The sequence below is a fragment of the Jaculus jaculus genome, chromosome 5, assembly GCF_020740685.1.
Source record: "Jaculus jaculus isolate mJacJac1 chromosome 5, mJacJac1.mat.Y.cur, whole genome shotgun sequence".
NCBI lineage: Eukaryota > Metazoa > Chordata > Mammalia > Rodentia > Dipodidae > Jaculus > Jaculus jaculus.
In genome coordinates, this window is record NC_059106.1 from 62,029,866 (window position 1) to 62,045,356 (window position 15,491).

Here is a 15,491-nt window from a genome sequence, read left to right on the forward strand (position 1 = left end):
TGTAAACGTGTACATATATATGAATGGATACGAATGTGTCTGCTAATGTGTGAGCATGTATGTGAGTGTATTTCTACACACATATGTGTGGTTGTGAAAGCTATGACTCCCTGGGGGCCATTTGCCCATCTTGGCAATAGGGTTGGGGAAGGTGGTCCTGATTTTCTAAGTCTGAGCCTGGATAGCCTCAGGACAAGGAAGGCCCTTTTTGACCTGTTTCATCCCTGGCCAGCTCCCTCTCAAGCAGGGGGCGTCTCAGCTCCTGGCTGGCTGGTGTCTCCCCTGGCCCAGCCTTGCTGTGGGGGAGGGCTGGACACACTCATGCTTTCTTTGCACGCTGCCAGGAGGGACCGCTACGCCTACTCCTACTACCCGTAAGTAGTTCTGACTGCCCTGGGGGCTGAGGGCTGGCTTCCCCCCTCTCTGAAGTTGCCTTTCCCCTCTGGCGGCCCCCTCTGCTCTCTTTCCTATGGGCATCTTCCTCCTAAGTCCTCGTCCTATCTCTGCTCCTAGAATCAGTTAGCTGGCTCCACACTGTTCCCCCCCACCCCGACATCCCTGCAGCTAATGTCACCTTCCCAGCCCGTGGTGATCTCTTCATACTGAGCTGGCTCTCATCTTCCCCTTTTGGGCCCACTGCGTACCCTGCCGTTGTACCCAGGCCTCCGCCCCTCACACTGAGCCCTGTGTAGGAATTGCTGACTTGGCTTCTCTTCCTCCTTGTGACTGGTCAGGCAGATGCTTTTTTTTAGGCGGATACTTTTTTGAATCTAAATTCAAAACTTTTGAAAGTGTCTGTGTCAAATTCCATCTGCTCCATATCACACTGAGATCAGCTGGAGGCCAGTGGAGTCAGGTGCCACCTCCACGTTCCGTGGATCTGTTTGTTTTCATCGTACTTCTAAGGAGGCCTGGGGGGACTGGGAACAAACCCCTGTGGTACACCACTGGGTGCCACCTTCTAGGGCAGTGTCCACAGCTGGTGGGTTCTCTTGGGTTTCATGGTCCGTTGTCTTGGCAGATCCTTTCCAAACTCCACGAGCCTGAGCCATTTCCACACGGCGTCCTTTCCCTTCAGCTATGGGGTGGTGTCCTTTGTCTCCCTGTGCCATCTCCCCTCTGCTGCTCTCAGCTGTGGGCCAGGCTGGTGGCCCTGGGCAGTGGGGATCCCACATGTATCTCTCTGCCAGACTGGGTTCTGGAAGTCAGAAGAGCTATGATTGGCATTACTGTATCCCACGAGATCCCCGATCTGGCTGAGCAGTCCCTGGCCCTCTGGAGGCCTGCTCCCCCACTGCAGGATGGTGGGAGCTCTCAGGTAGGGCGCTCATGGGGGGCTGCTGTGCCAGGGATGGAGAGGCCAGTCTTCCTCAGGTTAGTGAGGCCATGGCTCTGGGGTGACTGACCAGGTCTAGAGTGAACTGTGTCCCTGTCTCCAGAGACCTTGAAGTCAGAAGGGTTGAGGAACAAGGTCTCAGCCCATGGCTACTAATGCTGGCCATGAGGGGCTGGGCAGCAGCTTGGGCTGGTGAGTGGAGCACGTGGCTGAGCCCCTTTGCCTCTTGACGTGCTTCTAGGATCGTGCTGTCTCCTTGACCCCCAGGCCCTGACCTAGGGGTGCTGTTGCCTCCCTCATAGAGCCATGTCTCCTATCAATTCTCTTTGCAGGAAGCCAGTGAACATGACCAAGGCCACCATCAACTACCGCCAGGAGAAGACCCACATGATGAGTGCTGTGGACCGCAGCTTCACGGACCAGAGCACCCTCCAGGAGGACGAGCGGCTGGGCCTGTCCTTCATGGATGCCCCTGGCTACAGCCCCCGGGGTGAGTGCAGGCCAAGAGGGACTACTGGATGGAGCCCTTCTGGGGTTCACCACACCTCAGATAAATTCTGAGATGCCCTACTTGTGCACACTCACTGCAGACCTACAAAGACCTGGAAATCCAGAGAAAGCACCTGGTGTGTTTGTACTACTGTGGGTTGGAGGAACCCTGGTAGGATAGCAGGAGAGGACGTGAGATTCAGGGTAACGGTTGTTGGGGAGCAGTGGCTCAAGGAGGATCAAAGGACTGGGATGATGGCTCGATAGGTAAGAGTGCTTGTCGTGCAAGCATGAGGGTGTGAGTCTGGTCCCCAGCACCCACGTAAAAAGCTGGGCGTGGCCACACACACATGTAATCCCAGTCCTGAGGCGGGCAGTAATAGGAGAACTGCTGGGGTTTGCTGGCCATCCCACCTGATCAGCAAATGGGCAGCTGTAGGTTCAGTGAGAGACTTCATGCGATGGACACACAGCAGAAGAGTGATCAAGGAGGGCACTCGGTGTTCCAGGTTAGGCACTACAGACGAAGGAGAAGCGCCGTTGTCTTTCTGTGCTCGTGTGAGTTTGCTTAGCGTGATCCGCTCCAAGTCTGTCCATTTTTCTACAAATTTCATTATACTTTGGTTTCTGCAAGCACATGCACTGAGTGTGCTTGTCTGCCTACCTACATGTGTATGCATTATACGCATAATGTGTGTGAGACACAGACACACACAGACACAGACACACACACACACACACACACACACACACACACACACACACACAGAGAGAGAGAGAGAGAGAGAGAGATATCCAGGGGCTGGCGAGATGGCTTAATGGTTAAGGTGCTTGCCTTCAAAGCCAAAGGACTTTGGTTCAATCCCCCAGGAGCCACATAAGCCAGATGTACAAGATGGCACATGTGTCTGGAGTTTGTTGGCAGTGGCGGGAGCCCCTGGCACGCCCATTCATTCTTTTTCTGTCTCCCTCCCTGTATCTTTCTCTCTCTCAAATAAATTAATAAAAATAAAATATTTAAAAAAAGAGCCAAAGGAGAGCAGAGCCACTCCCATGTATTGAGCACCTGCTGTGTGCAGAGTGGGGACCCAAAGGTGAGAGGGACTAGTCTGTAGCCACACTGACCTGGGCTAGCCTCTTGGATCCCTCCTTTAGCTGTGTGACCTGAGGCAAGCTGCCTCACCTCTCTGGATGTCTGTTTCCTCATGTGTAGAATGGGAAGGAAGATGATCTCTGCTGGTACACTAGGTTCCCTCCAGGGCAGACATGAAGCCTAAATAAGGTGTGTGCAGGTCATTCATTGCTGTGTCCAGATTTCTAGTGCTTGGTCCTAAATTTCTTTGTATTTTATTTAGTTTTGTTCTATAGAAAAGAATATATGGGGCTGGGGAGATGGCTCAGTGGCTAAAGGCATTTGCTTGCAAAGCCTGCTGTCTCTGGGTTTGTTTCCCATTGCCCATGTAAAGCCAGATGCACAAAGTGGCACTTGCTACTGGCGTTTATTTGCAGCAACCAGAGGCCCAGGCATGCCTATTCTCTGTTTCTCTCTTACACACAAACACATACAAATAAATAAATAATATATAAAAAAGAAAGTATGTAGTGCTTAGAAAGTCATAAAGCTGTCATAGTACAATGAATGCCAGTAAACCTCACTGGCTGCTTAGAACATTACTGCGGTGGTCCTTCCCAGCCGTGTCCCGACCACCCTTGTCGACATGACTGTTCCCCTGAAATTTGCATTCATAATTTGCTTGCATTTTAGGGACAGTTTTACCACGTGTGCACATATCCCCAAAGAAAACATCGCATAATTTTGTGTCTTATAAAAAGAAAATCATAGTGTTGTTCAATGTCCTGTTTCAGTTTTTTTATTTGTATGTACATATATGTGTATGTGCATATGTATGTGTGTATGATGTGTGTGCGCGTGCCATAGCTCATGTGCAGAGGTCAGAGGACAACATGGGGTGTTTCTCCTCTCCCTCCACCTTCTTTTGAGACAGGGATTCTCATTTTTTTAAAAGGCTTTAAAAAATATTTATTTAGGGCTGGAGAGATGGCTTAGCGGTTAAGCGCTTGCCTGTGAAGCCTAAGGACCCCGGTTCGAGGCTTGGTTCCCCAGGTCCCACGTTAGCCAGATGCACAAGGGGGCGCATGCGTCTGGAGTTCGTTTGCAGAGGCTGGAAGCCCTGGCGCGCCCATTCTCTCTCTCTCCCTCTATCTGTCTTTCTCTCTGTGTCTGTCGCTCTCAAATAAATAAATAAAAAAAAAATTTATAAAAAAAAATTTTATTTAGTTATTTGAGAGAGAGAGGGAGAGAGAGAAAGGCAGATAGAGACTGAATACGGGTCTCTAGCCACTGCAAACAGACTGAACTCCAGACACATGCGCCATCTCGTGGCTTTATGTGGGTACTGGGGAGTCGAACCCAGGTCCTTTAGCTTCACAGGCAAGCAACTTAACCACTAAGCCATCTTCTCAGCCCTCATTGTTTTGCCACTGTTGCTTGCAAGCTTCTGAATCCCCCTGGTTCTGTCTCCCATTGCCATAAGCATGATGGAATTTCAGATGCGTGCACGCCACTTTGTGTCTGGATTTATGTAGGCGCTGAGGAGGTTCAAACTCAGGTCGGTGGCTTTGCAAGCAAATGGATTTAACCACCAAGCCATCTTCGCAGTGCCTCGCATTTCTAATAGTTGGTCACAGGGACATTTTGCTTTGCTCTCGTTCATTAATTTTCTGTGATGTCCAATTTTCCATGGTCTGACTGTATCACAGTTGCACTCATCATTCTGCAGCCCATGACTACTTATTTGGCTTCTTATTTCCTCATCACAGTCCAGGCTGTGGGCATTTGTTTTTTTTTTTTTGTTTCATTTTTATTCATTTATTTATTTGAGAGTGACAGAGAGAGAGAGAGAGAGAGAGAGAGAGAGAGAGAGAGAGAGAGAGGCTGCAAACGAACTCCAGATGTGTGCGTCCCCTTGTGCATCTGGCTAACGTGGGTCCTGGGGAATCGAGCCTCGAACCGGGGTCCTTAGGCTTCACAGGCAAGCGCTTAACCGCTAAGCCATCTCTCCAGCCCTGCTGTGAGCATGTATACGTTACTCTTGGATGCCCTGCATATTGGTCTAGCAGTAGGTATGCTGGGCTCTGCAGTGTTTGCTGAACGTAGAAAGACGGTGCCAGTTGTTTCCCACGGTAGCTTCCGCTGGCCGCGGTGGCCAAAGACTCACTGCTCTGCTTCAGGTTACACCCTGCTGCCTCCTTCCCAGTGCCTAGCCAGTGTGTAGACATGGTAATTTTCTATAGTCTTCATTTGCATTTCTCCAGTACTAATGAGGTTGAACATATTTCCAAGTCGTTATTGGCCATTCAGGTCTCTTCTTCCGTGAAATGCCTGTTCATGTCTTTCACCTCATTTTGTTAGTTTTTTTTGTTGCTTTCTTAGTGGTTTTTAGGAGTTCTTTATGTGTAAAGGATGATAATCACTTGCCACATATGAATTGCAAATATCTTCTCCCAATTTGTGGCTCATCTCTCCAGGTTATTTATAGTCTTTGGAAGAACAGAAAAGTTTTTATTTTAATGTAGGCACATGCATCTGTCTTTTCCTTTGTGATTTCTGCTTTTCGTGTTTTCTTAAAGAATTCCTTCTTTTCCCGGAGGTCATTAAGCATTTTGGTTTTTTACTTTCCCCCTCAAACTTGTAATATTGTGCCACTCACGTTCAAATCTTCATCTGAAACTTATTTTTATGTGTGGTGTGAGTTAAAGACTTTCTTTTTTCCATAGAGAAAATCATTTGTCCCCGTCATTTCTTACACCTCAGACTGTCCCTGCTTACTTACGGTGGACTCCAGGTCGGCTGCTGTGTTTTCCCGGATGTGTGGGGGCCTGGCACCCTGCGCTTTCTCTGGTCGGTTTGGTGATCCCCGAGCTGGAACCACACTGTGATTATTGTAGCTGCCAAAGTCTTGACATCTGAAACGCTAAGCTCCCCACTCCCCATCTTTGTTTGTTGTGATTTCTGTCCTCATTCCCTTTTTAAAATTTTATTTTCTATTTAGTTAGCATACAGAGTTTCAGGTATCATCATGACATCTTCAAATATAATCTGTCTTAGTTGATTTTCCTCCCACTCATTTTCCCCATCCTGCATTCTTCCCCTTGTATCCTCTCCCCCCTTTCTGCTTACATGCCACATGTATCCTTTTGTCTTTCTCCCACCCCATCCTTGTCATCTCTTATTACCAGATCTTGGTCATTATTTTAGCTTTTTAGGTTTTACGTGTGTGTGTGTGTGTGTGTGTGTGTGTGTGTGTGTAAATATTACAAGCTTGGACCCACACGTAAGAGACAATGTATGATTCTGGGCTTTCTGAGTGCCGGTCACCTCATTCAATATAATTCTTTTCAGATCCATCCAGTTTTACTGCAAATTTCATAATTTTGTTTTTATCTATTTCTGAGCAAAATTTCAGTGTGTGTGTTTTTTTTTAGCCACATTTTCATTATCCACTCATCTGCTATGCGCATCTAGGTTGGTTACATTTCCTAACTGTTGTGGGTAGAGTATCAGTGAACGTGGATGTGCAAGTATCTTGGTGTTAAGTCATGCAGATCTTTGGGTATATGCCCAGGAGTGGTAAAGTGGGTCCATTTCTTTCTTATATTTTTCCATCTTAAAAAAATAGTTATTTATTTATTTACAGGCAGAGAGAGAGGGAGGGAGGGAGAGAGAGAGAAAGGAGAGAGAGAAAGGAGAGAAAGAGAGGAGAGAGAGAGAAGAGAAGAGAAGAGAGACAGAAAGAGAATGGGCATGCCAGGGCCTCTAGCCACTCCAGACAAACTCCAGATGCATGTGCCCCTTGTGCATCTGGCTTATGTGGATTCTGGGGAATCAAACCTGGGTCTTTTGGCTTTGTGGGCAAATGCCTTAACTGCTAAGCCATTTCTCCAGCCCCATCTCTTTTTTTAAAAATAAATTTTAGAATCATCTATGCAAATTGATGGAAAAACCTTATTGGATAGATTCATATTGAGCTCTTAGATAAATTTTGGAAGAACTGATTGAAATTTATAAAATTGTCTTTTCATCCATGAACATTGTATATGAACTTTATATGTCACCTTACCTCTTTGGGCCTTGAATGCCATTTAATGATTTTATTCATGAACTCTTGTAATCTTTTGTTAGATATGTCTCAAGATTCCTTATTTACTTAAATTGCTTTTTGGTGCTGGGAATTGGACCCAGGTTTGGTGCCTGCTAAACACATATTTTACCATTGAGTCATATTCATCCTCAGGCACTTTATTATTTTATTTCTATTGTAAGCAGTATACTTTAATATCCTGTTGCAGTTACCTTCATGTTACTGGGACAGAACAGCCAACCAAAAGCAGCTGATGAGAGGATTACAGTCTCGAGGGGAAGCTTCATGATGGCAGGGAAAGGATGGTAGAGCCAAGGCTGGGCATCACATCTTGCCACAATGAGTGACAGAAAGCAAAGAGAGTGAACTGAGCTCTGGCAAGGGGGAAGCTGGGCTCTACTACACCAAAGCTTACCCCAGCCACGCATCTCCTCTAGCAAGCCTCAACCTTTCAGTTGAAATACACTTTTTTTTCTTTTGAGGTAGGGTCTAGCTGTCACCTAGGCTGACCTGGAAATCACTGTGTTGTCTCAGGCTGGCCTCTAACTCACAGCTATTCTGTACTTCAGCCTCCCAAGTACTGGGATTAAAGATGTGTGCCACCATGTCTGACAAGCCTTAGCCTTTAAAATTGACTCTGTGGGGACCAACTATTCAAAACACATGAGTTTATGGAGGACATCTGAGTCAAACCATCACAGGTTCCTCCTCCTTTTCCTTCCTCCCTCTCTCCCTCCCTCATTTATTTATTTATTTATTTATTTATTTTTGGACAGGGTCTCATGTATCCCAGTCTGGCCTGTAACTCACTGTGTAGCTAAGGATGACCTTGAACTTCTGATCCTCCTGCCCCCGCTTCCCAAGTACTGGAAATCATAGGCATGTGTACCGCATAAAAATATTGCCTTTCTTTTTAGAGAAATGCATTAATTTTTTGTGTATTTATTTTATATTCATAGTTATTCAAACACCTTTTTACTTTTTTTTTTTTTTTTGTCTTTCGAGCCAGGGTCTCACTCTAGCCCAGGCTAACCTGGAATTCACTATGGAATCTCAGAGTGGCCTCAAACTCATAGTGATCCTCCTACTTCTGCCTCTCAAGTGCTGGGATTAAAGGTGTGTGCCACCATACCCGGCTTCCTTTTTACTATTTCTAATTTATCTCTTGAACATTTCAGCTTTTATTAATTTAGCGAAAAGAACTATCAATGCAGTTTTGTGTCTTTCCATGGTTTTATGAACAATCTTGGCTGGTACCTTTGGGATTATATAGTATAGAAGTGGCAGGAATCTTTGTCATTTAAAAAAACTTTTGTTTATTTTTGTTTGAGAGCAGGAGACAGAGGGAGAGAGAAAGAAGGGAGAGAGAGAGAGAGAGAGTGAGACAGAAGAAGTAGAGGAAGAAGAAGAAGGGAGGGAGGGAAGGAGGGAGTGGGAGAGAGAATGGGTGGGCCAGGGCCTCCAGCCACTGCAAACGAACTCCAGACACATGTGCCCCCTTGTGCATCTGGCACAAGTGGGTACTGGGGAATGGAGCCTCGAACTGGGATCCTTAGGCTTCACAGGCAAGTGCTTAACCACTAAACCATCTCTCCTGTCATGTTTTATTGACTTTAAAAAGAATGCTTCCAACATTTGAACACTGAGAATAGACCTTGGCATGGTTGTGTGGATGTGTATGTAGAGTATGTATGGTGTGTTATAAGCTGTGTGTATACAAGTGTGCATGCTGCGCATGTGTGTAGGCCAGAGGAGAACTTTGGGTATTCCTCTCTGTTGTTCACTATGTACTTCCTTGAGAAAGGTCCCTCCCTTAACCCAGAGCTACTGTTTCAGGTCCACAAGCCCTGGTGCCTCTCTAATCTTGTGGAGGGTGAGGTCAGAGTGGATGGCGGGCCCACGTTCAGATGGGCCTAGGCTTGAATGCTGAAACTGTTGTGTCATGAACAAGGAGCTTAAAACCCTGTGGACCTCAGTTTCCTCCTTTGCACATGGGTTATGATAACAGAGGCTGTGTCACAGGATATTGTAGAGATAAACAATATGAAAGCCTCAGTGTGTTTCTATAGGCTGTGTTTCTTTAGGAAAGTTACCTGCCAATGGCAAGCAGTGAAGGAAAAGTTTGGGGTGCTACCAGATTGTGTACGTGAGCCTTCTTCAGCTGAGTGTGCTGAGAAATGGAGATTTTACCCATTTTTAATTTTTTTTGTATTTTATTATTTATTTGAGACAGAGACAGAGAGGGGGTGGGGGAGAATGGGCATGCCCCAGCAGGCCTCCAGCTGCTGCAAATGACTCTGGAGACTTCTGTTGGTGGGTCTCCACATTGGTCTGTGCTCCCCTGGGATGTTTTGTGAAACAAGCAGGAAGAGCTCTACGCCATGAAAGACATTTGTGCAGATCCTTACTTCCCTTCATCTTCTGGAGATTTAAAATGTGCACAAACACTTTGGAAGCCCCAGAGATCTCACAGGGAAGAAAACTATTTATTTTTGCTTCTGTCAGAACTCCACAGACACATAAAACCCGGAATTCCTCCATGCTCTGCTCATCTTCTTAACAGAAGGTCACTCAGCCATCCTGCGCACCCAGTGTTTTCTGGAGCGCACTTTGGCCACTATCACGGGCCGCCTCGTGGCTGCGCCTTTGCTGGTCATGAAGGGTAGCTGGTAGTTGACCCGCTCTCCGTCTGTAAGCGACCAGACATCATGGAATACGGGGAGCAGTTGCTCCCAGCTGGACTCAAGACAGATGGTTCGAGGAGAGGGGCAGAGGCAAAGGAGGAAGGCGCTGCCATGGCCTTGACTTCTCCCTGGAGGCCATCTGCCTACCTTGGCAGCAGGAGGGAGGGGTCTAGGTAGAGCAGGCAGTCTCCCGGATCTGGAGATTTGAGGAATTGGAGCTCATTAGGGGGCTTGGCCTGAGAGTCCTGGAGGAGTCACAGGCTGGGCCTTGGCGGAGGCTCCCCTAGAGAGTCATTTTGGCTGAGAACTGGAAGATGAGTTTGCGGTCACCAGGCACAAAGAGCAGCGGGAGGAAGGGTGTTGAGGCCAAGGGAACAGCCTGTGGGAGGCCCCGGGGAGGGAAGGGCAGGCGTCTAGGTCCTCCTGAGACCCCCGGCCCCGCCCACTCAGACCTAGCAGCGGACGCCCCCAAATCCCGCCCCCCCCCCCGCAGTCTCTCCTGGGAACAGGCGGAAATAGTGAGCGAGGGCCCGAAGCTGCTTTCTCATCTCAGACCTGCTTTCCAGAGCCAGGATGGGCTGTTCTTGGGGGTGCTGGGCCCCAGGACCAGGGAGGGGCTCTGTTAATCTCTCAGTTCCCTTGTCTGAGCCACTGCACGGATGACAATGGAAATGCTGGCGCAGGGAAACACTTCTATTCAGGTGCCTGGTGTTGTCTGTGGAGGGTGCAGACCGCAGCTCATTTTGATCTGCTGACTTTGAAAAGGGATAATTGCTGGGAGTTGCCAGTGTTCCAGATTGTTCCCTGGAGGAGGGGGGAATGTTGGGGCTCTGTGCAAACTCTGTGGTGAAGTCTCACCGGGTCCAGTGAGGATGTCATGGGATCTCAGGGTAGCAGGGCCATGAAGACCCCGGGTCACTTGAGTTGAACCACTCATTTCATAGAGGGGAACTGTGGTGCAGAAGGGACAGGCTGGCCTGAGGTCACACAAGGTGGCCTGGCTAAGCTTGGATGGGTCAGTGTGTTTTCTGTGTTGACTGCGCCCTGTCCCACTCTGCCCGAGTCCATCTGGGGCTCCTAAGATGGGTGTGCCTGTGAACCCCTCACTCCTCTGTCTGCAGGGGACCAGCGCAGCGGCGGGGTCACTGAGGCCAGCAGCCTCCTGGGGGGCTCGCCCAGGCGTCCATGTGGCCGGAAGGGCTCCCCGTACCACACTGGGCAGCTGCACCCCGCGGTGCGCGTGGCCGACCTCCTGCAGCACATCAACCAGATGAAGACCGCCGAGGGCTATGGCTTCAAGCAGGAGTACGAGGTGTGCAGGGGCCGGTCCAGCACGACTCTGCCCAGCCTCACGGGGGCGCCTGACCTTGGCAACCCTCAGCCCAGCCCTGACCCTTTCTCCGAAGTCTCCGACTCAACCCAACCCCTTGCACCTTGACCCTGACCCCCACCCCGACTTCAGACTGACCTGGCTTCTCACCATCGTCCAGATGCCAATTTGAAATCTGCCGCGAAGTCTCCTCTCTGTCTCCCTCTCTGACTTGATGATTCTTATCCTGTCTCTAGCTTGAACCACACTGCCACTGACCTTGACCCAACCCTGGCCTGACATTGACCCTGGCCCTCATTCTAAGCTCCCTGGGGCTTCTGCTTGGATCTGCCCACCCTTCATCTGGACAGCACCCCTGTCCTTGACCTCTGCCTGTTGACCCTCCCTTCATGGCTTCCTTGCCTCCCCCTCTTTCCCGGCTCAAACTGGGATGGGACCCTCATTCTACACCTGCTCCCTATTCTAAACGTGTGCTCGCTGACCCTCTTCCCTCCTCCCACACTTCTGCTGGAGCCGGTTCCTTCTCTGACCAAGGGATCCACAGTGTCTGAAGTTGGCCCTCGCCACATCCTTCCTGTGGAGGGGAAGGGATTCTGAGTGCTGGGATCCAGCACCCGCTGACCACTACCTTCCCTGTTCGCAGAGCTTCTTTGAAGGCTGGGATGCCACAAAGAAGAAAGAAAAGCTTAACAGTGGCCGGCAGGAGCCAGTGCCTGCCTGTGAGTCCTGGGGAAGGGGCTGGGGCTCAGAGAGAGGGAGGGAGCTGGGACTCAGCATGTACGGTGGGTGTCCTCAGAGATACAGGGACCTTGGCCTGAGTAAGAGGTGCATGGCATCACACCCAGTGCCTCTCTTGTTCCGCTGCCCTCTGAAGGGGGAGGAGTATGATCCCATTTTACAGAGGAGGAAGCTGAGGCTTCAGAGTCTAAGAGCTCTGCACACAGCTAGTTGTCTGAGCAACTGTCCACACTTGCACCCTTGTCCTAGCCTGCCTCCCATGGTGCCCAGAGCCTACTGGTCAGCCCTGGCCTCTAGGTCACCTGACAGCCCTGCCCGAACGCCTCCCTGGGGCTCCAGGAAGCCTCCCCGGTCTGCTCCAGCCCGGCCTCGCTGTCCATCCCTTCTCAGCTGCTCTGTGTTTGCAGATGACCGGCACCGTGTGAAGCTGCACCCGATGCTGGGAGACCCGGATGCTGACTCCATTTCTGCCAACTACATAGACGTGAGTGCCTTGTCCCACCATTCCTGCTGACCCGGCCCTGTCTGCTCCAGGCCTGGCTACTGGCCAGGCAGGGCAGAGACTCACCAGAGAAGAAGTGGGATTGAGATGGCTGAGTTCTGAGTGTCCCCAGCTGGCATTTGGTGCCAGGGAGCTCAGAGGTGGGAAGGGGAGAGAGGTTGCAGCCTCCAGGAAAGCGTTCTGCTGGCTGGGCTGGCCTGAGAGACGGGGAGGAAGAGCAAGGTCTGGGGCAGACAGCGAGGCGAGAGACGAGCGAGGCTCCATCTCCGGGAGGGCCAAGGGCTCGGAGGTGGGGGTGCTGTGTCACGTGAAGCTGGGGAGGCAGGCCGGGCTGGACGGTGAAGGCCTCGAGTGCAGGCTCCGGAGATGGGGCTTTTTCCTGAGGCCACCCGGACCTGCGTGAGTGCCTTGACTGTGCTCACAGGGGTCCTTTACAAGCAGCAGTGCGTGTTTACTGAGCGTGAACCCCGAGCATGCACGGTGCTGAGCACTTCACACTAGTGCTGCATCTCATATGACCTTAAGGTCACCCCGCGAGGTAGTTGGCATTGTGACCTTGCTTTATAGGGGAGCAAACTCAGAGACGTGAAGCTACTGCTCCTAGTTCACACTGCTAGTGAGTGGTCACGGACTCAAGCTCCAGCTTGGCCATGTCTCTAGAGCTCTGACGCTAACCACTTGACGACCCTGACACCTAGCGGACCTGGCTGGACCGGAGGGAGGTGTTGGAGAGGGCAGGCAGCCAGGAGGCCTGGGCTTGGGTATGAAGAGTCTGTTATCCAGGCATGATGGGCAGGACAGCTTTGGCAGGGCCTAGGGACTCCAAGCTCCTTGCCACCAGCCGGGATTGGGCTAGAATCCTTCAATTGTATATGAAATGCATTTTGAACTCCTGAGCACCGGGACAGAGAGGTGATCCAGAACGGGAACACAGGAGCCTTGCTTGGGGGATTCGTACATTCTAGAGGGTGGGACAGATCAACAGGTAAGGAGACCTACAAGGAAATGTTCGAGGTTAAGTGGGAAGACACAGGCCAGAGGAGGAGTGCCCTTCCTGGTGTCACACGGCCAGTTAGTGGCGGTCAGGGATGGCCATGTAGGCTGCACGGAGGAAGCGGGGTGGGGGTCCTTTAGTGGGCTGCAGAGGAAAGGGACACCAGGCAGGAACACTGGGTCAAGGCCGAGGGGGAAGCCACAGGGCATGGGGACCGAGGTCATCAGGTCCTCTGGGGCCGTCTCTCCTCTCCCTCTTCCATCTTCCTTCTGGGGCCAGGCGTGCCACCCCCTTTTCTCCCAGAACCCCTTCTCCCCACCTCCTGTCTTGTCCCTTGGCTGTGGGGAGACCTGGGCCTGGTCTCGCAGACTCGGGCAGCTTGGTGACAGTGGCGTCTCCTGGGTCTCCCCAAGGTCCCAGTCGGTCTCTCTTGGGCCCTGGCAGGGACATGCCCCTCCCTGTCTGCCGCCCAGCCCTGCCGCCTGTCTCTGCTCTGCCTGCCAGCTCACGTCACCCTCTCTGGTCTGTCCTGTGCTCCCTCCACCTCTGCCCACCTCTGGCCTAACATCTGTCTCTTTTGCTTTGTTCTGTTCCCTCACTGGAACCATTAAGATTCGGATAAACCGTGAAGTAAGTATCTCTCCCTTCTCCTCCTCCTCCTCTTCCTCCCGACTGTTGCGCTGGCCCTGTCTTAGGCTCTCTCTCAGGCTCTGGCTGGCTCTCTCTCTCTTTCTCTCTCTCTTTCTCTCCCTGCTTCCCCTCTCCTGGGTGCCCAAGACCAGTTTCCATCCCGGCAGTCTGGTCAGAGGCTGCCCAAGGCTGAAGACTCAGTCTCCCGTGGGAACAGCTCACTCTCGTCCTCCACTCTCTCCACAAGGCCAGCGTGCTGGGTGCTCTCCCTGGCCTGCTGGGCACTGGCCACCACTGTCGCCTGTGTCCCCTGCCTCGCCATTCCGAGTGAGCGTCACTAGAGCACTTTCTGCAGGGCCCTTGGTGTGTGTTGGGGAAGCTGCCCTGGGTGGCCTTGTCTCCGCTGCTTAGTGGTTAAGGTCTTTGGACAGCCCTGGGTCAGTTCCTAAAACTCACTTCCCTAGTGTTCATATCCCTTTGCAATCAGTTTGCTTAACCCCAACCAATTTGCCCTCAATTTAGCCCCAATTTGAATGCTCTTTTCAGAAAATAATTTGGATACCAATTTAAAGCATTATGCCATCTTTTGACCTTCAAAGAATTAAACAAAACAAAGTCCTAATTCATCTGCCAATCTTTTGATTTTTAAAATGTCGTTTTCATAGTATTTGCTTGTTATACTTATTTTTGCACATATGTGTGTGGTATATGTGACAATGCAGTGTCGTTGGTGTTTGCCTGTGGCAGGGGGCCCGCCCCCGTGGTGGCCGGAGCAGAACATCTCGTGGCCCACTCCACTGTGCTTCTACCTGGAGCTGGCTGTTTTTTCAGCAAGTTCTGGTGATTCTCGGGTTTCTGATCCTCTACAGGACTGGGGTTACAGGTGTGCACGGCCATATCCAGCTGTTTATATGGGTTAGAACTGCAAACGGTCTCTCAGGCCTCCTCCTTGGGAATCAAACCTGTGTCCTCAGGCTTCGCAGGCAAGCACCTTAACCACTAAACCATCTCCAGCCCCCAGCCCTGTGTTTTAAAATTTATTGGATTTGTTGACAGTTTTTATCAGTGTATATAATGTCTTTTGGTCATAGTCAAACCCTATTAACAACTGTTCCCACGTCTACTCTTGTTTTTAAACCCATTGAGTTTAATTGGGGTTGCTTGCATGAACATTCTTTTTTCTTTTTCTTTTTCTTTTTTTTTTTCTTTTTGAGGTAGAGTCTCACTCTAGCCCAGGCTGACTTGGGATTCACTATGTCATCTCAGGGTGGCCTCAAACTCACAGCAATCCTCTTACGTCTGCCTCCTGGTTCTGGCATTAAAGGTGTGCACCACCACGCCCAGTTCATTCTTTTATTTATTTAATTTTTTGAGGTGGGGTCTCACTTTGTAGCCACAGTGGCTTGGAACTCACTTTGTAGCTCAGTCTGGCTCCAAACTCAATCCTCCTGCCTCAGCCTCCCCAGTACTGTGATTACAGATGAAAGTTTTCATAATACTTATTGACTGGCATTCTTTGCTATTTTGTGGAAACCCTTTTCATTTTATCCCCCTTTTCCTTTACAAATATATTTTTAAATCATCATTAGAATTCTGTTCATTATAAGACCTTTGGACAACATGGAG

At 50.2% G+C, this 15,491-nt stretch overlaps 1 protein-coding gene across 4 annotated transcripts in view; it reads left to right on the top strand.

Annotated features, from left to right (window-relative positions):
- Ptpru (protein tyrosine phosphatase receptor type U) overlaps window positions 1–15,491 on the top strand; it is a 95,146-nt gene that overhangs the window by 56,054 nt on the left and 23,601 nt on the right. The window contains exons 15-20 of one of the 4 annotated variants that reach the window (XM_045148833.1): window positions 345–374; window positions 1,669–1,826; window positions 10,793–10,983; window positions 11,645–11,720; window positions 12,147–12,223; window positions 13,848–13,865. In XM_045148833.1, the coding sequence (XP_045004768.1) occupies window positions 345–374; window positions 1,669–1,826; window positions 10,793–10,983; window positions 11,645–11,720; window positions 12,147–12,223; window positions 13,848–13,865 (550 nt within the window). The remainder of the gene's footprint in view (window positions 1–344; window positions 375–1,668; window positions 1,827–10,792; window positions 10,984–11,644; window positions 11,721–12,146; window positions 12,224–13,847; window positions 13,866–15,491) is intronic. The other 3 variants (XM_045148834.1, XM_045148835.1, XM_045148836.1) reach the window with 3 other exon arrangements.